The 19,805-nt window shown below is 46.8% G+C and overlaps 1 protein-coding gene across 23 annotated transcripts in view; it reads left to right on the forward strand.

The window, feature by feature from the left end:
• The window catches only part of COL13A1 (collagen type XIII alpha 1 chain), a 90,723-nt gene that overhangs the window by 64,834 nt on the left and 6,084 nt on the right, over positions 1–19,805 (forward strand). For 16 of the 23 annotated variants that reach the window (XM_032115914.1, XM_032115917.1, XM_032115915.1 and 13 more), the window contains 18 exons: positions 625–711; positions 1,179–1,232; positions 1,443–1,487; positions 2,061–2,129; positions 2,715–2,738; positions 3,163–3,216; positions 3,819–3,863; positions 4,153–4,305; positions 5,121–5,219; positions 5,524–5,577; positions 6,387–6,428; positions 6,917–6,943; positions 7,852–7,932; positions 10,266–10,301; positions 12,770–12,823; positions 13,103–13,156; positions 13,909–13,944; positions 16,772–16,858. In XM_032115914.1, coding sequence (XP_031971805.1) covers positions 625–711; positions 1,179–1,232; positions 1,443–1,487; positions 2,061–2,129; positions 2,715–2,738; positions 3,163–3,216; positions 3,819–3,863; positions 4,153–4,305; positions 5,121–5,219; positions 5,524–5,577; positions 6,387–6,428; positions 6,917–6,943; positions 7,852–7,932; positions 10,266–10,301; positions 12,770–12,823; positions 13,103–13,156; positions 13,909–13,944; positions 16,772–16,858 — 1,101 coding nt within the window. The remainder of the gene's footprint in view (positions 1–624; positions 712–1,178; positions 1,233–1,442; positions 1,488–2,060; positions 2,130–2,714; positions 2,739–3,162; positions 3,217–3,818; positions 3,864–4,152; positions 4,306–5,120; positions 5,220–5,523; positions 5,578–6,386; positions 6,429–6,916; positions 6,944–7,851; positions 7,933–10,265; positions 10,302–12,769; positions 12,824–13,102; positions 13,157–13,908; positions 13,945–16,771; positions 16,859–19,805) is intronic. The other 7 variants (XM_032115929.1, XM_032115933.1, XM_032115920.1 and 4 more) reach the window with 5 other exon arrangements.

The following is a 19,805-nucleotide window of genomic DNA, read 5'->3' on the forward strand; positions in this document are numbered from 1 at the left end:
GATAAGCCCTAAAACTGGCTTTTTCCCTGATTTATCTGAGATTTTCAGATAGAAATCGCACCTTTCAAATCAGACTTGCTTTTTCTTTGGGAAAGGGGACAGTGCAGTGAATGCCAGTGGCCGTTTCAGGAAGGGATGAGGGTTCAGTGACAAAGCTTTCCTGTTACTGCCTTATTATGTGCTCTTGGTGTGCATGGTGTGCAGGGCTGAGTGGGTGATGATTACAGCTCCAGAGGGAGACATTCCAAAAGAAGCCGTCATCAGGTGGTTTAATTAGCTCAGTTTCAACAATAGAAGAACACAGTGTTCAAAGGGAGGCTGGGGGATGAGGTTTGTCCACAGGCAGCCTTGTGTTGCCCTGGGGAGTAAGTGCTGTGCTGCATCTGAAGGGATGAGTGTGGCTGTGGCTGCTGGCAGGGCTACACAAGGACCCTCAGGCAGGACCGTACTGTCCTGTTCCTGGCCAGCTGCTGCTCCTGGAGCAGTGCCTCTCTGGGCTATCAAGAGTCCAGCTGATGGACCTTGTTTTGGGCCACGTCTCTCTAAGCCAGTATTTTGGCAAATGAAATTACAGAGATGCAGAGTCTGAGCTGAGACATATGGCTTACCCTTCTTTGCAAACAGGGAGAGAAGGGAATTGCTGAGAATGCCTTGGTGGGAGCTAAAGGAGAACCTGGCCCTCCAGGTCTGCCTGGACCCCCTGGACCAAAGGTGAGTGATTTTTCCTTCACGGAGTTGTGTGTTTTGAGGGACTGTGCCCAGCACAAGGTGTATAGGAAGGAGCAAAGGTTGTATTCATCTGTGCCCACCTGTGATTACCTGCTGGAGGGATATCAGGTTCTACAGAGTGTTTTAGTACTGTTCTTCCATATGCTGCAGGTGAGAGAATTTGTGAACTGTTTTTGGAAGGAAAATGCCCTTCTTGTTCTCAAATAACTCCCCTCTAGGCTCTGTGAGAAACCAGTCTGAGCACTCCCTCTGCCCTGGGTGGAACAGAAGGGTGAGTGGTGGGCAGTTGTGGCCGGAGATTTGGGCTACCTGAGGAGAAGGTGGCACAGGAGGGGTGCTTGGATGGTGCAGTTCTGTAGTTCTTCTTCGTGGAAGTGAGAAGCCAGCAGTGGAGTTGCATCCTCTCAACACAATACAGACCCATCCCTTTCCCTTTCTCTTCCTGTCAGGGAGAAGCTGGTGACATTGGTCAGCCTGGTGCTGCAGGATCACAGGGAGAAAAGGTATGGGGTGCTTCTGCACAACCCACCTCCGGGTTCCGAGGTTCAGTAGCTGCAGATTTGTTCCTATGTGTACAAAACTTAGCTGAAAAGGAGAATTTTAAATCAAGCTGTCTAGCCCAGACTGTTTCAGAGAACCAGCAGAGGATGATTCCTGGAGTTCATGCAAGTGTAGGGACAGGCTTTGCTAAAATTGTGATCTTCCTGTTTCAGGGGGAACGTGGTTCACCGGGAGACCAGGGACCCATGGGCCCAAGGGTAGGTGTTCCTCCACTAACAAAGAGTTTTGGCCCGTCAGAGGGGTCTAAGGATAGTGGGACCACACTGACAGTCCAGATTGGGTCTTGCTGTCACTGTGCTCATAGCTGGGCAGTGGCTAAGTTTGCGACAGGCTATTTCTCCACTCCAAACCCTCACCCCCACATTAGAGGAAACAAAGTCTCCCAAGCCATCTCAGAGTGGCTCATTCATAGGAGGAGGTGGGTTTGGACATCCCAGTCTGGACTCAGGCCCTTGACCTACGAGAAAAGAGCAACAAGAGGGTTGGTGCATGTTCATGGGTTGGTCAAACAATCCAGTTCCTGGCTTCTGGCCTCAACTTCACCTCTTTCCAGACTGCCAGCTTTGATGGTCACGACATGGTGATCTGAGCTGGGATGGCTACAATTCTGTAGAATTTCCTGCATTGCAGAGGCTTTCTTTAATAAATGAAAAACTGGACACTTATGAAATGGACCCTTCTGAGTCCCTTTTTTCAGAGTGAGCCACAGCTCCGAGCACCCCAAGGGAAGGGCAATCCCAGCCCTTGGCTAAAAACCTGGTATTTTTCAGGGCCCCAAAGGAGAGCCTGGGAAGGATGAAATTATGGACTATGATGGGAACATCAGTGAAGCTCTCCAGGTGAGCAGCTGCCCTCCTGTCCTGTGAGGTGACTGCTGGGTGCTTTACTGTTTCCCAGGGGCACAGACAGCTGTGAACAATGTAGATCTGCTTCCTCTGCGCCAGCCGCAAAGGGAAGCACTTGGTTGTGCCATAGTCCCCTTCGTCCCACAGCTCCCTGCCTGTAGTGTTTTGGTAAATACCTGCGCACCTGGCTGGGCTGATGTATCCATACTGGTTGACAGAGAGGTCACATGAACCCCCTTGGGAGTGGCCCATGGCGTGGGGTGGGTGGTGAATAAAGTCACCAAAGCTTCCTTGCAAGCATGTGCAGATGAAGTGCAGTGAACGGGTGGCTGTGCCCAGCTCCGGGCTGGCCTGGGTTCCACTGGGAAAAAGGAGAAATTGTAGAATAACAGCTCTGTGGGACTCAGAGTGTGGTTATTGTTTGTTTGGTTTTTTTCTCTTACTAATTTTGTAGGCTCCGTGCTCATTTGGGCCAGTGTTACATGAGTGGAGAATAAGCCGTCTCCAGGAAAAAGCTTAGTTTTCCAGAGGCTGTTTTCTTTTTTTATTTTAATTTTTTTTTTCACTTTTTTTTCCTAGGAAATACGAACTTTGGCCTTGATGGTGAGTTCCTGTCTTTGCTATGGGGTTTTACACAAGTAGCCATGTGTCCATCCTAAGCAGATGGCCTGACAATTTAGGTGCAGCTAAAACACTTCGCCTTTGCCATTGGGAGCTAAAGCTGGGGCAGCTGACAGCTGAAAGAAGAGCTCATCTTGCCTTCTGATCTTGGGCACTTGAATTCTAATCAGGACTTTCATCGCTCTGCTTTAAGAGGTAGTACATGCTGCTTAGAACAGGGAGTGCTCAGAAAGAGCAGGGATGAGCAACTCTCAGGGCTCTCCATTGTTCATCTTGCCAACGAAATATGATTTTAGGAATCCCTTGAAATATTCCTTAGTGATTTCCCCTTAAACTCAGGAGAGGTGTTTGGTTTCAAAACACAAACGGTGTTGAAAATATGAAAATAATTTTTTTCTTTATCTAGGGACCCCCAGGACGTCCAGGGGTGGCTGGACCTCCAGGGCCACCAGGACAGAAGGTACTGTCTCAGTTCAGCACTTGCAGACCTCAGGCAAAATTTCCACCCACGACTCTTCCCAGATCTCCCATACTTCCTGTCCAGCACTATCAGACTGTCCTGCTGGCCTCTGCCACTCCTCCTCACACACAATATCCTGAAAATCTCTTTTCCCACAATGATAATGCCTAATCTTAGAGATGAAGGTTCCTTTCTACTTGCTCTCCCCTTCAGGAAGCAGCTTGTGGGAACCAAACTGAGGGGTTGTGTTGGTTGGGGACTATATTACAGCACTGGGGCTGTGAGCTGGCAGTCAGGATCAACAAGACTGGGAAAATTCTCAGGCAGTCACATAATGTAATGTTTCAACAGGGGTTTCCATGTTGGTCTTTCTGTTTTGGTTTTTTTTTTTTAATTCTATGAATACAGAAAAAACCAGGGGTTTCCATGCTTTATTTTTTTTTGATTACAGAAAAAACCCTGGATTTTTCATGCTTTTTTTTCCCTGTGAGTGGTCCATGCAGGCTGTTTCTGCAATGCCTGCCCTTCTTCATCACAGTGCCCCACAGGAGGAGTCAGAATAGCTGCTTTCAAACTGACAAAGTAATGATTCTGTGTTTCAGGGTGAAATTGGGTTGCCAGGTCCTCCAGGCCACGATGGAGAAAAGGTAAGGCACGATGCTCCTCCCTTCAGAGGTCTTACCTGGAGTCATTTCTGTCACTGACATTGCATGGTTGCTTTTCCCACAGGGGAAAAAAGTGTTTTGCTTCACAAAAAGGAGCATTAATGGTTTATCAATGTCCTAACATTTGTCATGGCAACGCTACTTTGTCCTGTCTCCAAAGGGCATAACCATGAGGGAAAGGATGAGCAGTGCAAGAGGCTCTGGGCCAGGCAGGAGTAGCCTTACTCTGATCTGTAAATGTTTCACTTTATGTTGTGCAAATTTCATTTAGGGACCACGTGGCAAGCCTGGAGAAATGGGCCCCCCTGGCCCTCACGGACTGCCAGGAAAGGATGGACCTCCTGGAATGAAGGGAGAGCCAGGCCATATCGGGGTCAGAGGAGAAAAGGGCGATAAGGGAGAGCCAGGACAAGCGGGCTCACCGGTGAGTAAATCAAAACCTCTCTGAGTACTGGTGGCCACCCAGGTTTTGGGGCAAGGCCCCAGGACTCCTTGGATACCTGAGCGCCCCTGCAAGGTGGGTGTTGCTGCGTGAAGTGTCACAATATGGGAGGTCCTGGCTTCCTGGCACATGATGTCCTCTTGCTGGAGTGGCTGTCCCCAGGTGCCTGCCTTGCTCTGTGGGCACCATGTCCGTTCCTCAGCTTGCTGCCTGGTGTCTTGCTGGCACTGAAACGCTGCTGGAAGTGAGCAGGCCTGACCGTGAGCTGGGAGGCTGAGGCACCACCACACCCCCTCCTGGGAGGGCAGCTGCATGGGGTAACCCCTCACAACCTGGCCACTAACTGGGGCAGAGTGCCCAGCCTCCCAGCTTCAGTCTGTCACTGCTTCTGTGTCCCCAGCACTGCTCAAGGGGGTTTTATGCAACAGCTTCCTGCCTCTCTCTGAGATTACCAGGATGAAACTCCTGCTGTCTCAACAGCTGGCTGTGGGGAGTGGTTCCTAGCATGGACTCCAGCAAACTGCATAACCTTGAGCAGAACTTGGAGGCAGGAAAGCAGTACCCCAACCCCGCTCTGGGAACTGGTACATCTGTAGTGACAGGAGGATGTTCAGCCATTTGTACCTCCACTTTCAATACTAGTGATGCCCTGCATTTCCCTGGATACCTGGTGGATGCCCAGGGTTTTCAGAGTACTCTTGGGATGACCAGAGCTAGTCTTGGCTCTTGCAGTGATGTCTTGTATGTCTACCTGACTTAGTCATGCAAAAACTCCACAAATCTTTCTTGATCTATAGGGTCTAGATGGCCCCACTGGAGAGAAAGGCGAACGAGGTGACCAAGGGATACCAGGACCATCAGGATTGCCAGGTCCTATTGGACTTCCAGGATTGACAGTAAGAATGGAAAAGACAGGCTGCTCTTTCCTGCTTGGTAAAGAGAAAATAGCATAGAGCAGCATACAAGGGCTTGTTTTCCAAAATGCTGAGTGCCCTGGAGCCTCAGAGCCCTACCCCTTTGTTAGGTGTCACAATGTCCGTCAGGCCTCCAGCAGTAGGCAGGGAATATGAACCACATGGTCTGTTCCCACTTCTCCCGGGGGAGCTGCTGCTTGCCAGCAATGGGTGGTTCACTGGCAGCTTCAATGGAGGGAGACTCCAGAGCACAGCCGGTGGTGACAGACTCTGCTGTTGTGTGCAGGGAGAGAAGGGTGAGCCTGGGGAGCATGGAGACAAAGGAAATCCAGGAGAATTGGTAGGTCACCTTTCTTGTGTTCCTTCGTGATCTTGGCGGTAGGGGAGGGACAATCTGGCAGCAGTGCTGCTGGAAACAGGCACCCTCCACCCTCTGGTGACACCCCTTCACTGGGGACAGCAAGCCTTGTGCTGTGGGACTGGATCGCCAGCTACCTCTGACTCCTGATGCCCTCCTTTTCCTGACACAAGAACAACCTATCTTACAATCACTAGTCAATAAGGAATGCCTAGGGAAGAAGAGAAGAGCTTGGAAAGCATAACAAATATTTTCCCTAGTATTTGCAGTAAATGGATTTCCTAGCAATTATTTGCATGTGTATATATACTATGTATTTTCTTTTTTTTTTTTTTTCAATAGATTTTAGAGTTCTTGAATTTGCCCATTCTCCCCTCAAAGCTCACCCCTAGCTTTGGAATGGCTTGCAGCAAGGAGTCCCACAGGCTATTGACACATGTGGAACCAGATGCCTTCTTTCCTCTCTTCTATTCCTTGACCCTATAGGTCCTTGTAGGAATGGTGATAGAGTAGTGGAAGCGGACCTTTCTTTGGGAAAAAACCTCACTGCTTTCCCTCCTCTTAGATATTGGCAACTGCTGCATAACCTTCCGCAGAGTCCTGCTGCTGCTTCCCAGCTACTCTGTCTGGGATTGCTGCTGCTTCCTAATGCAGTCCTTAGGGGGAGTCTAGGTTTCCCAGCCTGGTGGAAGAGCTCTGCTGCACCCTGTGTCCTGTCTCCCCTCTGAGCAGCCCCACTTTGCCCCTGAGGGCAGCACATTGATGGTGACTCCTCTTGCATTGCTTTCTAGATATCTGGGCCCCCTGGACCCCAAGGCCCTCCAGGACCTCCAGTAAGTTTGAGTGAAACACCTGAGGAGCAAGGCACTGGGAATGGGATTAGAGCAGGCTGTGGCTGGGGAGGATTCTGTGTGGAGGAGACAGAACCACTGCAGTGTTGAAAGGGGAACATGCTTAGTATCACTTCCAAGCCCACCCCCAGAGTAGGTCAGAACTACAGTGGGCTGGGAGGGCAAAGAAAAAAGGTTATGTTAGTCTGAGCTGAAAGGAAGACAGTAGCAGGATGGGATTAAAGGGATCAACTGCAGAAATTGTCTTAATAGCACACCTGGCCCCCTGCCAGGGTGTGCTTGGCAAGAGGCTCCTCGTTAGAGATGAAAACAGTACATGAAGTGCCCATTACACAAATAAAGAGGCTTTTGGGCTGAGTGTTTCTGCTCCAGAAAGCAAAACTTTTGTACTGCAGGCTTAACTGGGATACCTGGAGCTTAAAGCCCATCCTGAAACATTACTTATATCTTGTTTCTCATCCCAAATACAGGGTCTTCAGGGTGTTCCAGGACCCAAGGTAAGGGTACAAAACATTATGTACTGAAATGTGACTGAAATTGTCCAAGGTGCTAGAATTCCCTTTAGTAACAGCTTCGTCGTGTTCAGGTGGTACTTTTCTTCCATGTTGGTAAGAGGATAAATCCTTCTGGATATTTTCTTGAAGAAAATGGATTAGCAGCTCTCATTTTGGGACAAAAAACAGTTGAGTGGAAACGTACAAGGAGAGCTGCATCTTTCTGGTGACATTCTGGGCAAAGATTGGAAAATGTGCAAAGTGTTTTAGTTCTTCTGATTATCCTTAATATTTGGCCACCAGCACTGTTTGGGTGCTAAAAATGATGGGTATGTTTTAAAAGGCCTTATGAACAGGAATGGGGGGGGGGGGAAGCTTTGGGTTACATTTTGAATTTAAGAAAAAGGAGTATTTTGTTTAATATTGCTTCATAGTTTATAATACAGAATTTAAAAAATACAGTTGGTAAAGGAAAGCTGAAATTATTTTTTTCTGAAGTGTTGAAACTGATGCCTTAGCATTTACAAAAGTCTTTCCAAACATTATTTCTGTATGATTTTTCTTCAAAGCTTGTACATACCTGTCATTCACTTCCAGTGGATCCACATCTTAAAGTGTAATCCCACTGCATCAGATAACTTCTGGTTATTTATATTTATATACAGAAACAAGAGCAGGGAGAGCAGCACTATAGTGAGCTCTGAACATCTTTACCCACAGGGCCTGAGTCTCCTCTTATTGCCACTGAGTTAAAACAGGTGCTCACACAGGGGTAATTTGACAGTGGTTTTCTTCAGCTTAGGCTGAGAATTGGGCTAAAGCATTACTCTGCTGCCTCTTCTGAAGGGAGAAATGTTTGTTATGTAAGTGCTGTTATGGTGGGTTTATTTTCTGCTTCATCCTTCCTTTAGGGGGAAGCAGGGATTGATGGAGTGAAAGGAGAGAAGGGTGCCCAGGGTGAAAAAGGAGACAGAGGGCCACTGGGATTACCCGTAAGTATCCAGGAAGCAAGCAGCACTTTGTGAGCCAAACTTAATATCAGCTGTAAAAAGATCCCTCAATAGGAGATGCACGTGGGGATTTGGTATGTAAAGTCAGAGAAAGAGATGGTCTATAAATAACTGTGCCTTTGCTTTTTAAACTCAAAGTCTCAATTTCTGTACACAGCCTTCAACTTCTAGATCTGTTGAATAGATCAGTGATCACTTTATTTCCTCCTGCTTCTGGCAGGACTGGGAAAAACAAGCAGTAGCTTTCCTGGATGTTCTCTGCACTTCAGGACAAGACCAGAAACAGAAGCTGGAGATGCCTTCCCCAGCCATTTGTCTCCTGGGCTAAGCTTTGTACAAAGTGTGGTTGTTGTTAATGCAACCAGCTTCTTGGATAGCTGGAACATTCCTGTCACTTCTGCCATGGCATCAGTGCTCCTCCTGAGCCAGCGTGTCCCTGCTGTGTGTGAACTCGGTCCCGTTAACCTGGTGTTAGTGCACTGCTTGGCTTAGTGAGAGGAATTGGGGCACAATGTATTACAGAGAAGTTGCAGGAGCTTTAGATACAAACCTGATGATGAGTTGGTGGTAACTTAGTCCCACCCAGTTGTTCCACAGCCCCCAACTTGTCTCATATCATAAAAAGCACTGGTGGCACAGCAGACCTTCTCCCTTTGCCAAATGTTCTGCCTGGAACGAACACTGCAGAGTGCATCTCATGTACTGTGTGGCTTTCTTGTCCTGTGTTTGACCACCCAGATCCCTTGTCCCTGACTTTGGCTGAAATGTGCGTGTCTTTGTAAAATGTTTTCCTCCTTTACTTGTGCTGAACAGTAGTTCCCTTCTAGAGCTTGGATGAATCCCCTCTAATTCTAGGCGCTTAAGTGAGCCCAGCATGAGTACATTCCCTGGGGCTCCAGGCAGAGCCAGGGGGGAGAAAGTGGTGCTTTTGGAAGGCTCAAAGGGTGTGGGATTGTGCCTCAGTGAAGCAGTGAGAAGTCAGAACCCAGTCCCCTGAGAAATGCAAATGGAAGTTTTCTGTGTAAGTGGTTATTCCTTATTGTGGGGTATCTGGACAGGGGAGGGATGTCCTTGTGACAGTCTGAGCAGAAGATGCCTCAACAGTTATCCCAACAACTCATCTTTGGGGCAGGGAATGTGCTAGTTGCTTCTCCTACACTAGTGAGCCCCATGGGGGTCCAAAGGTGCCTTGGCTTTTCCCATCACTCTTCCTGAGCTGTGGAGGTGGGAAGACTGGCTCAGAAGTGTCCTCTTAGACATGGTTTATATTTGGATCAGCAATATTGGCTGGCCAACCAGGAAGCACAGCCAGTAAGATCAGATATTGTGGAACTTATATCCTTTTTCAGAGCCACTGAACTCTCTTCATAAGATTTCCGAGCCTGATCCAACATGTCTTCAGCCTGTCAAACTAAATGCAGTGCCACGCAGGTTCTGAAATATTTCAGACTGTAAAATGCTGAAGCTGGATCTGCTGCCTTTTTCTGTGACTTGGGGCTTGACATCATGCTGGAATTCCAGTCCTGATTGTCTGCAGTAGCCTTGGAGTTTGTAATGCTCAAGTGGAGGAAAACTCAGTATTTGGTACTTACATCCTACCACAGCTTTCCCTCCCAACTACTGTCATACAAGCCACTGGGCTTGATGGGTCTTGGGGAGAACCACTGTTAGGTCTTATGGATGAGGAAATTCAGGGCAAGAGCCAAGCAGACAGAAAAGTGCCACTTGATCTCAATCTGGTGTAAATTTGCACTGGTGACATGGGGAGATGAGCCACCTGTTTCATAAGCCCCCAAACAACTGCATGTGGAGTGGAGCAAGCCTGCAGCTGACCCAGTGCACACCAACAGTCCCCGGGTTTCTTGGTAGCAACTTGAACAGCTGATGGTTCTGTGCTGCTTGTAAATGCTTTGGTGACCACCGGCATCTGAGCCTTGTGTCTCACCTGTGTTGCCCAGCCTGCCACAAAGGCAATGCAGATTCCAGCTCCACTGTCACATTGTCCTTTTTGCCACCTGTCACGGAACAGCTGCTTCCCCAGGAGCTTTCCTGGTGGCATTGAGAGAAGGAAATTTGCACTCTTAAGAGGATCTGAAAGTTGCAGGTCAACATTGTATGTATTCAGTGTTTCTATGTTTTTGTTGGTTTGCTTGTAAGTGCCATCATCTGTCCTTGAGATCTTAATTTTTGTTAATTGCAAGCATATGTTTGTCTCAAGTCACTGCTTTACTCACCTCTCCCCTCCCCTCTCCTTTCCCCTCACCCTCCTCCCCTCTCCTCTGCCTTGTTTTTGTGAACCCTCCCTGTCTGTTCAGGGTGCTTCAGGTTTAGACGGCAGGCCTGGACCACCGGTGAGTTCCATTTCTCTGTTACCCCATGTTCGTCCTCCCCAGTATCGTGACTCATTCTGTGTCTTCCACCTGAGTCTTGTTTACACCAGGAATAATATTTTTATCACAGCAGGCTTGGGAGGGGTTAAACTTAAAATGAGGATTGATGTCACACGCTTGTCTTCTTTGATGTTATGAGTCTGGATCCTGGGCTCACAGCCTACTTGTTCCTCTCTGTCTCAGTAACAAGACGAATGAAACCTCTGCATGGTTCCATGATGCTCCGTTCTCCTGTTCTCTATCCTGAGGGATCTCCAACCTGCTGGTCCCCATAAGATGGGAGAGGGACTCATCATCAGGAACTGTAGTCATAGGACAAGGGGGAATGGCTTCAAAATGAAAGATTGAGCAGGTTTAGATTGGATATTAGGAGAAAGTTCTTTATTGTGAGGCACTGGCAGAGGCTGCTCAGAGAAGCTGTGACTGCCCCTCCCCTGGAAGTGTTCAAGGCCAGGTTGGACAAGGCTTGGAGCAACCTGGTCCTAGTGGAAGGTGTCCCTGCCCATGGCAGGGGGTTGGAACGAGGTGATCTTTAAAGTCTCTTCCGACCCTAAACCATTCTATGATTCTAAGTAATGCAAACCTGGTTCTACAAGCCGCTCTGCTATTATTGGATAACAGCTGTTAAATAACAGCCAAATATTTTCAATCCCTCTTGGGAAATCACAGATCACCCATGTACAATCCATTTGGCTATTTAAAAACAAAAAGCAATTTCTCCTCCTCAGTATAGCTGGGAATAATTTCAGCTGCTCTGACTTCTGAACAGAATCTGAGTGGCAGCTTATACAGTCACTTGTTTGGGGGAAACTATAGATACAGTTTTATAGATGTGCAGGGGAGATTTCAATGGCACTAAATGATGTATAAGTGCAGGCAATTAAGATTTCCATGGCTGCATGAATCTAAGGAGAGCCTGATTTTTCTCTCTTCCTTCACCATGCTGAAGTTGTGTGCTGCATGAGCTACTCTTCCACTTGTATTCTGCAGACCTTAACTTCTCTGAAAAGCTCTCCTGATCTGCATGAGCTGTCCTGCTCGCATCAGAGGGGTTACTTCAGTGACTAAGGATTGCAGACTGACATTAAGAAGTGCAAGACCCTTTGCTTTAAAGCTCTTAGAAAAAGACTCTCTCATTTGGGAAGCTTGCTCCTTGGTTATTCCTAGGAGTCAGGTAACGTGCCTCAAAACTATCCCTTTATCGAGGCTCCATGAAGGAATTGTAGGTCCATACCTATGGGGTTCAAGGAGTCTGTACAAGGAGTCTGGGTTGGAGACGCCAGAATCCTGCTCTTAGCCAGAGGGACTATTACTGAACCACCATGTTGCCAACATTAAAGATCTCTTTGATTAATTTCGCAAAACCCAGGCAAGTCTCGTGAGCACCAGAAAAGAAGTTTGGTGTGCTGGTTTTAGGGACCGAGGCTGGAGAGCTGGCCAGAGTAACGTCACGTACACCGATACGATTTGAGCATTGTTCTCCCTTTATTGTTTACCTATGCAAGCTTATATCTACTTTTTGCAAAGATTCACCCCCAGTCCCTCTAGACAGCCTCTAATCAGTGGGGGAGACGACCAGTGTATAACTTTGCCAAGGACTTTCAGGGCTGCCTGCAGCCAGGTGCTTTCCAGGCTTGCCTGCAGCCAGGGGCCAGTTCAGGGGCTTTTCCTCAGCAACTCTGGGTTGTCCAGTCTTCCCAGGGCTATCATATGCCCCTGTTCTACAAGGAATCCCTGTACACTGGTGGGAGATGGCCTCTGTGTCAAAGGGTTAGGAAAAACACTGGGTTTTCCTGTCAGCGTGACTGGGAGCCTGGTGGAGTGACATGAATGGCAAAGAGGGAGCAGAGGGACTGGAGGATACCCCTCCCAGCTCACATCTGTGCCTGTGCACACCTGCATTCAGCACTGCAGCTTGGGGTCTGTCAGCTTGCATGAACGACTGACCCAACACTTTCCATTTCGCTCAACTACGCTGACTTGAGGTGGGGCAGGGGGGGGTAAAGAAAATAAGGAAATAATCAAAAAGAAAAGCAAATTGCTTATCACATGTGTAAATGGCCTTTACTCTGCTACAGCTTTCAGCCTTGTCTGGTATAAACTAGAGAGAAAGAATTCCTGTCTGTGGAGCTGATAGAAATGTTTGCTGAAACACTTGTCAAGAGAGCGCTTCAAAATTAGAAATGAGGCTCTGTATGTTGTTGCTGGTGTGATCTAACATAGCAGCTCCAATGTTCTTCAAATTGCCTGTACCAACTACTTCAAATGCATCGCCACTAACACTGAAAGCTGTAGTGGTGCTAGGTGCCTTCCACCACCAGACTGTCCTTCCAAGCTGTGCTTTTCCTAAGGGAGTAGCAGTGTCTCCTGGCTTTAATGAGACCCTGGAATAAAAGCGTCCTGATGTGTTTTCCTTCCTACAACTGCAGGGTACTCCAGGACCAATTGGGGTTTCGGGACCAGCAGGACCAAAAGGAGAAAGGGTGAGTTTGCTTCAGAACTGATGGATGCTCTGTAACTTCTCTGAAGATACAACTACTCTGAGGGATGGAGGGAGCTCTAGGCTTTTCCAGAGCTGGAATTGCCCTCTCCTTGTGCATACAAGACCCTCAGCTGCACCTCTTTGGTATTTGAGTAGCTCATCCTTGGGGGTTTTCAGGTGCTTTGAAATGCATCCTTTGCTTTTTCTTCTATGGTGTTCTGCTACCTGTTTGTACTAAACAGGAATGTTAACAGTTTCTACTCTTTTATATCCATTTCAGGGCAGTAAAGGAGATCCTGGAGTTGCAGGACCAATGGGGCCAGCAGGGCTTCCTGTAAGTATGGAATAGCAGGGATTTATCTCCAGAGCCTGTGCCTTGCTGTGGTTGACAGCTGAAGATGCTGCAGTATTACAGTGTTTGCAGTCACAGCTGAGTTAGGTGTAACTCAAAGTTAAAAGATTTCATTCGCTGTGGGAATGACAGAAGAAGCTGAGTAGCTTCAGAGCAGACTCAGAGTGATGTGGAGGAGGCTGAAGGGAAACTGTTAATTCACCTTCGTCCTTGAACTACCAAAAGAAGCTGTGGGGGACTCCCAGGATGTGTATCTTAGTCCAAAATGCTGCTTTTGAGCAGCTCCCCTTACCTTTCACAGCCTGGATGCCTGCCTCCCAGCTGTATGGGAGAGTCCTGTCTTGCCATTGCAGGGACAAATGCTGCCTTCAGTGAGGTTAGTTCCGCTGTCTGGGATTGCTTTTTGCAAAATGGGGCCAGTGTTGGTGCTCTGGTCTAATGCAGTCATGGAGTTGCTTTGTTGTTTAACACAAAAAACGAAGTTTGCTGCATTGTCACAACTAGTTTGTTTCTTATCTGAAGGCCCTTAAGGTAATAATAGTGCTGTTGCAACCTGGATGGTCTGATGGAGGTGAAGAGAAGGCTGTCTGCTGGAAAAGTTTTGTTTTTGACATAGGGCCATTGTTACAAATGGAAAAAACCCAAGCTCCTGAGCACACAATCTTCTCTGTAGTGGGAATACAATGAAACCTACTCGTTTTTAAAGTATTTCTTTTTGTGTTGATGCATTTCAGGGTTTACAAGGTCTACCTGGTGACAAGGGAGGCCGGGTAAGTTGCCAGGCGAACTCCTTGTATTTAATTGCTAACACCTGTACACAGTGACATCCCAGTTAACTCCTGAGCACCTGTAGCAGCTAGCATGTGTTTGCCAGACCTTCATCCAAGTAACCTTACACACATTTTACAAGGTGATACCCATAGCTCATTCCATCACCTGGGGCATTGTGCTATATCTCTCTGAAGGCTGTAGGAGGGATTTTCTAATGTGTTCATTGTCGTCACACCTCTGTTCTCACTGAAGCACAGGACTTGAGTTAGGCCAACATGGTGTGCTTTAGGAAATCCAGCTTATCTACTTACTGATGTGTGTAGGGATTCCTGGGAGAATTAGCTGAGGTGTAGCCAGCAAATCTTATTTCAGTACTCTGAAATTGTCCCTGAAGCATGAAAAAGAAGGTTGTCTTCTAGCAAACGATCCTGCAGAGAATTTGGAAGATGGAAATTTGGAAAACATAAATTAAATTTGCCTGCCTTGAAGAATCAGACATAAAATCTCCTCAGGCATTGTCCTGAATGGAAGTGATGGTGAACAGCTGGGTCAAACCCGGTAATGAGAATGGCAGCTTTCCCATCGTACCACCTGTGTTATAGAAAGGTAAACATTGCTAAGAAGTGCATGTTGAGAAGCTCCTTCTTTTTCACCAAGTTTTCTTGCCTATTGAGGCTTTGAATCTGAATCTTTTTGATAAAAACATTTAGGAGCTATGGTTGAATATAATTTGTATTCAGAAATATAAATGACTTTTGGATTGGAGTCTGTAATATTACAATTGTATGAATGTCAAGCAGTTCAATAGAGTACAAGTGTATGTAGTCACACACACCTTTTATTCATAAGAATCTGGCATCACCTAAATTTATCTGGAAATGTAATTTTTTATAGTGCATGTGCCCGTGTGATTATTTCATTATGTGGATTTGCTTTTGATGCATAGTGAGTGTTCTCTATCCTCTATCTGCAATGGATTTCTGACCTTACTCTGCACAGAAAGGACAGTTTTGGACAGCACTAGCCAGCTGGCATCTTAAACTAGGGGAGAAAGGTTCAAGTTTCATGGGAATGGCAAAGTTCTCCCCTTTTTTGATCATTGCATTTCTGCCTTTGCTTCTTAACTTCCTCTTCACTTTTGTTTTGCTTGTGTGGCTTCTAAAAAATGTAATTTTTAATTCCTAGACTTTTTCAGTTGGTTTTTGAACTGAGTATCTTGGTTAAGAAAAGGATCTTTCATTAGCTTTCATTAGCTGGGATTTCTCTGAGCTCTGGCATAAAATCAAGTGAAAACTGGGAGAAATTGCAACTCCTTGTAGAGGATGCATGGAAAGCATGAGTGGGGAGTTTGACTGGCCCCTTGAAGTGTGCATGCACTCTGCCTCACTGCAGCCCATGGCTTGCAATGGAAAAGTGTGAGAAACTCAGGAGTGTAAATGGGCAAGTGCAGTATCTTAGGGGACCCTAGAAAATAACCCTTTTCCCACTGAGCCTTTGTCCAGGGATTTCCCCTTACTCCCTACTCCGAAGTCCCAGTTTGCCAAAATCCTCTCTTTTCCTCTAGGCTTTTAAAATCCCAGAAATGCTCCTGCTGCTCTCTGCTTGAAGCAGGAGATCAGCGTAGCTGTGCCTGGGGTTGTGGCACTAATGGCAGTGGGAACAGGCAGCATTTTGTGTAATCCAGCTGAAAAAGTGTGAACCTTGAACTTGTCCTGCTGTTATTTTAATGCCTGTGGGGGTTTTTGTGTGTGTGTGTGTGTTTGTGTATCTTCCTTGCTCCTATAGGTCCACCTTTGTCCCCTTTATCCCTTCCTCCTCTTCCACCTTTCTTCCTGGTTCCTTCCTCCAGAGCAACCCATGCTGCGTTTTTCCTGGATTATCCTCTGCATTCCAGTGCTTGGTTCTGGGTGACTTCTCCTCATTGCCTCTTCTCTCCAATCCATTTCTCTTGCCAGCTTTGGGTTTAACATTTTTTTTAAAAGAACAAGCAGCAGCCTGTGCTGTCTGATTTTATCCCTTAATTCCTTTAACACTCCCCACGAGGACCCTAAGTTCAGTTCCCTGTGCAGCAGCCCCTTCCCTGTTTCATGCTCAGCAGCTTCGAGAATTTCCTGTTACACAGAAGGATTTGGTGTGGATGTAACTGACAAATACCACACTATGCCCTGCCTTGTGCTGCTAGTTAAGAATCAGGGACTAGTTGCTGCCCTGTGGCTGTGCTGCCTAGGACTACTCTGGTCTAACAGGTTTTTTGGGAGAGCGCTAGTCAGAGCATCCCAAAGGACAGCCAGACTGTGCAGATTCTCGGGGTTGAATACTTCCTTCATTCTCTGGCTGAGAGTTCCCTGAGTGAGACTTTCTTTGAGAATGGGAATTCAGAGGCATAAAAAAAGCATCTCAGTGCTATCCCAGAGCTCCAGTGGCAGAGGGACTTTCCCAGCCAGCTGGAGATTGAGATAAGGTGGCACACTGCTGGTCAGAGGGGTGGTTTCCCATCCTGTGTAGTCTGGGGTCAGCCGGTTCTCCAAGGTGCCTCTCTCTGGTGTATGGGAAGCCCCGACAAGTGGTGTGATGATCCCTTTGATGCTGAGCCCTCATAGTCTGTCAGAGTGGGACTGCAGCCACAGCCACAGTGTTTATGCAGCTCAGTTACTGCTCAGCAGCTCCATATGTTGATCTTCACTTAATATCTCAGAGGGATAATTATTTTAAAATGTTTCCGAAATGTTTATTCTTTTTTAAACTATCGCTGACATTTGTTTGAACTGGATGATCCTAAAGCTCTTGTGTATTCTTTTTTTTCTTGGACTAAACTATTATTTACAGGGGGAGAGGGGCAAGAAAGGCTCTAGAGGGTCTAAAGGGGATAAGGGAGACCAAGGAGCACCTGGATTAGATGCACCCTGTCCGTTGGTATGTCCTGTTTCATCAAATGTATTGTTTTAAGATGTGTTGATGGGGAAGACAGAAGGAAATCATAACATAAATAATAGTCTTGCAAAAGTACAACATTTGGGTAAGGTCTGGCTGGGTTCCCACCACAGCCTGTGGCAAAGCTGTGGGACCAACTGATCCTCTGAGAGATCAGGCTCCTGAGTGACCATGGTTATGTTCCTTCCTCTTCCAGCCCTCACAAAGGTTTGGGGTACATGGGATGTCCCATGTGCTGGGAGCCCGGGGCTTTCTCCTCTGCAGATAGAGCCCTGTCTCCTTTGCTGCTGGTTACGGCTCTTCTCTGGAGATGCTTGATAGGATCAAATATATGTGATAGCAAAACTGGAATGCTGGTTTCCTTGTCTTGGAATAACAGCCAGCTGATATGATGGCCTGAGAGCACACAGGGCACTTGAGCTGCACTACCCAGAGGGAAAACAAGTCTCAGTTATCCTAAATGGGATGTGTTTCTGTCAAAATAGATTGGCTGTAAGTCTAGGCAAATTAATATATACAGGAATATGTGTACATTTTTATCTAAATTCATATGCTACAGCAAATGCTGTCAAAAATCTGCTAGCAGTGCCGCAAATTCCAGGAGTACTTGGGGATCATGCTTTTAAAAATCCAGCTGCTGGGTTTCCTAGTGAAGATCAGAGGAATGGATGGTTTTGTAATGGAGGAAACGCTAGTCCCATCCTCTCAGCTTTAACTTAGAGAAGCATCTCCTGGCTCATAGATGACAGAAAACCAAAAACGAAACTGATGCTGATGCAGACAGGGGTCTGTGCTGGGTGTGCAGCTGAGTGCCCTGTGCCAGTCCCAGCAAGGACTCGGCTTCTCCTCCTGGGACACAGAGCTGGCTGGCACTGAATGAAATAACGATAGTGGTTGATTTCATAAACAGGGTCTCCGAGGTTTTAAAGGCGAGAAGGGTGAGCCGGGGCTACCTGGGCTGGACGGCCTGGATGCCCCATGCCCATTGGTATGGTGTACCTTCCCTTTCCTGCATGCTCATTTGCTTTTTGGCTCTTGATGCTATTTTCTGATCCCCCAAACAGCTGCATGCCCTAGAGACACCCAGCAGTTCCTTCCTTACCTGTCTCCATCTTCCCTTCCTCTCATAGCTGCTGTCAGAACCAGGCCCTTCCCTTCATTCTGATTCCCAGCTGCTGTCAGCAGTACTTTGTGGCATGAGGAAAAGTAGAGTTGGAATGTGGTTTTATTTACAATTTCTTCAATTCTTCCTTTGCCTTCACTTTCACAGCTTCCAGTAAACCTATGTATGCAGACCCAGCTCTGCACTGGCTTGGCTTCCTCACAAGGAGCTGCAATGCTTGTGTCCTTTATTAACTCTATTTTTAAGTGCCTGTGTGTGTTGAGCACAGCCTGACATGGTTCCATATGCCCTCAGTCACCCCATACATTAAGATGACTGAAAATAATAGTTATCCCATCAGTAAGCCCATGTGAAACATATTAATGGGGACAGTTAACCTCTCTGCTGAGTAATTCCTATTTATTACTCTCCCCAGAAGTCCAAACTGTATCCATAGTATCCAAAAAACTTGAATTTGGGATTGCCTGTTTCCCAATATCCATCTTATTTGAGTGATAAAATGACTATTGTATTAGTGCCTGATCTAGCTCAACAGCTGTAGGGCAAAAGTATTCTGAAACACCGAACCCCAACTGATTTCTAAGTATCCCAGTAAAGGTCATCAATTTATTCATTTTCTCTGATATTTCTGGAGATGCAGCATTCAGGGTGGGATTTTTTTCTCCTTACGACAGTCTCAACATCTCTGTAATACAAAGAAATTTGTACTCCCCTGCCCTTCCGGCCCTGTTTGGCCTGACAAAGTTTGCTTGAGTATGGTCCTTCCAAGCTTTACGCTCACTTAAGGATGTTTGATGCCATCTACTTTGGATGGGATATTGTTAGTTCACTAGCTGGAAAAATGCACCCCAAAGCAAAAAGCCACATTTAGTTCAGAAGGTTTTCCTAGTTTCTTGAGGAAAAAAACAAAACAGGAAACTGCCATAAAAAGCTGTTGTTATTTGAGCTTTGTGAAGAGCTAACATAGTTTTCCATCCAGTATTCCCTCCTTTAGGTGCTGCTGTTGCTTCTTTGGGGCAGTGACCACTGTTAAAGTCTCAGTTGCAGCTCTCTAAATTCTGGGTAGCAGAAACTTCTTCCAGTCCCACAGGTGAAGCTGTACCTGCCCAGAACAGTCCACAAAGGAGGAAGACCACAGAGCCATGTGTTTTGTCTCCCAGTTATCATGGCCAGGTTTCTATAGAGTAACATCTGGCTGAATAAGGCCCCTAATTTTGCAGGTGCAAGGATTTCACCAGTGCCCTGGTACACGACCTTTTTGGTTTTGTCAGTGCTCCCAGTGAGGATTCACCCCACATGGCTGTATTAGAATTCACACTATTTTCGTTAAGGGAGACTTGCCAGAAAATCTGATGAAATACGGATGCTGTTATTTTTTTATACATAGTGTTCTGGCATGCAAGCTAGCTTGGGAACGTGAATAAGCATGTTTTTTGATCCAGCTAGGTTAGAAGCTTAGCATCCAGCTGACACATCCATGTGTGTAGCTTATGGAGGCTGTGAACTGACTCTTTGCACATCTGAGATATGTGGAAGGAGATCCTTGGTACTAGTAAGCATGTCATGTTTCTGTTCTTGGCACATTCGCCTGCAACAAACACTTCCTTGTGACCCTGATCTTCCTTTGATCCCTAAGCTGTGACTCCCTGGCCTCCCATTCCTTCATACACCTAACTTCCCATCTCCTCCTGCCGTGCACTACACCAGTCATTCCTATCACCACCAGTGTACCAATGGGAACGCCACAATTTACCCAGTAAATAACTTGTAATCCCGTGTTTCCACGTAGTTGGGGGAAGGGGAGGA

Source organism: Corvus moneduloides, chromosome 8 (assembly GCF_009650955.1).
Source record: "Corvus moneduloides isolate bCorMon1 chromosome 8, bCorMon1.pri, whole genome shotgun sequence".
Taxonomy (NCBI): Eukaryota; Metazoa; Chordata; class Aves; order Passeriformes; family Corvidae; genus Corvus; species Corvus moneduloides.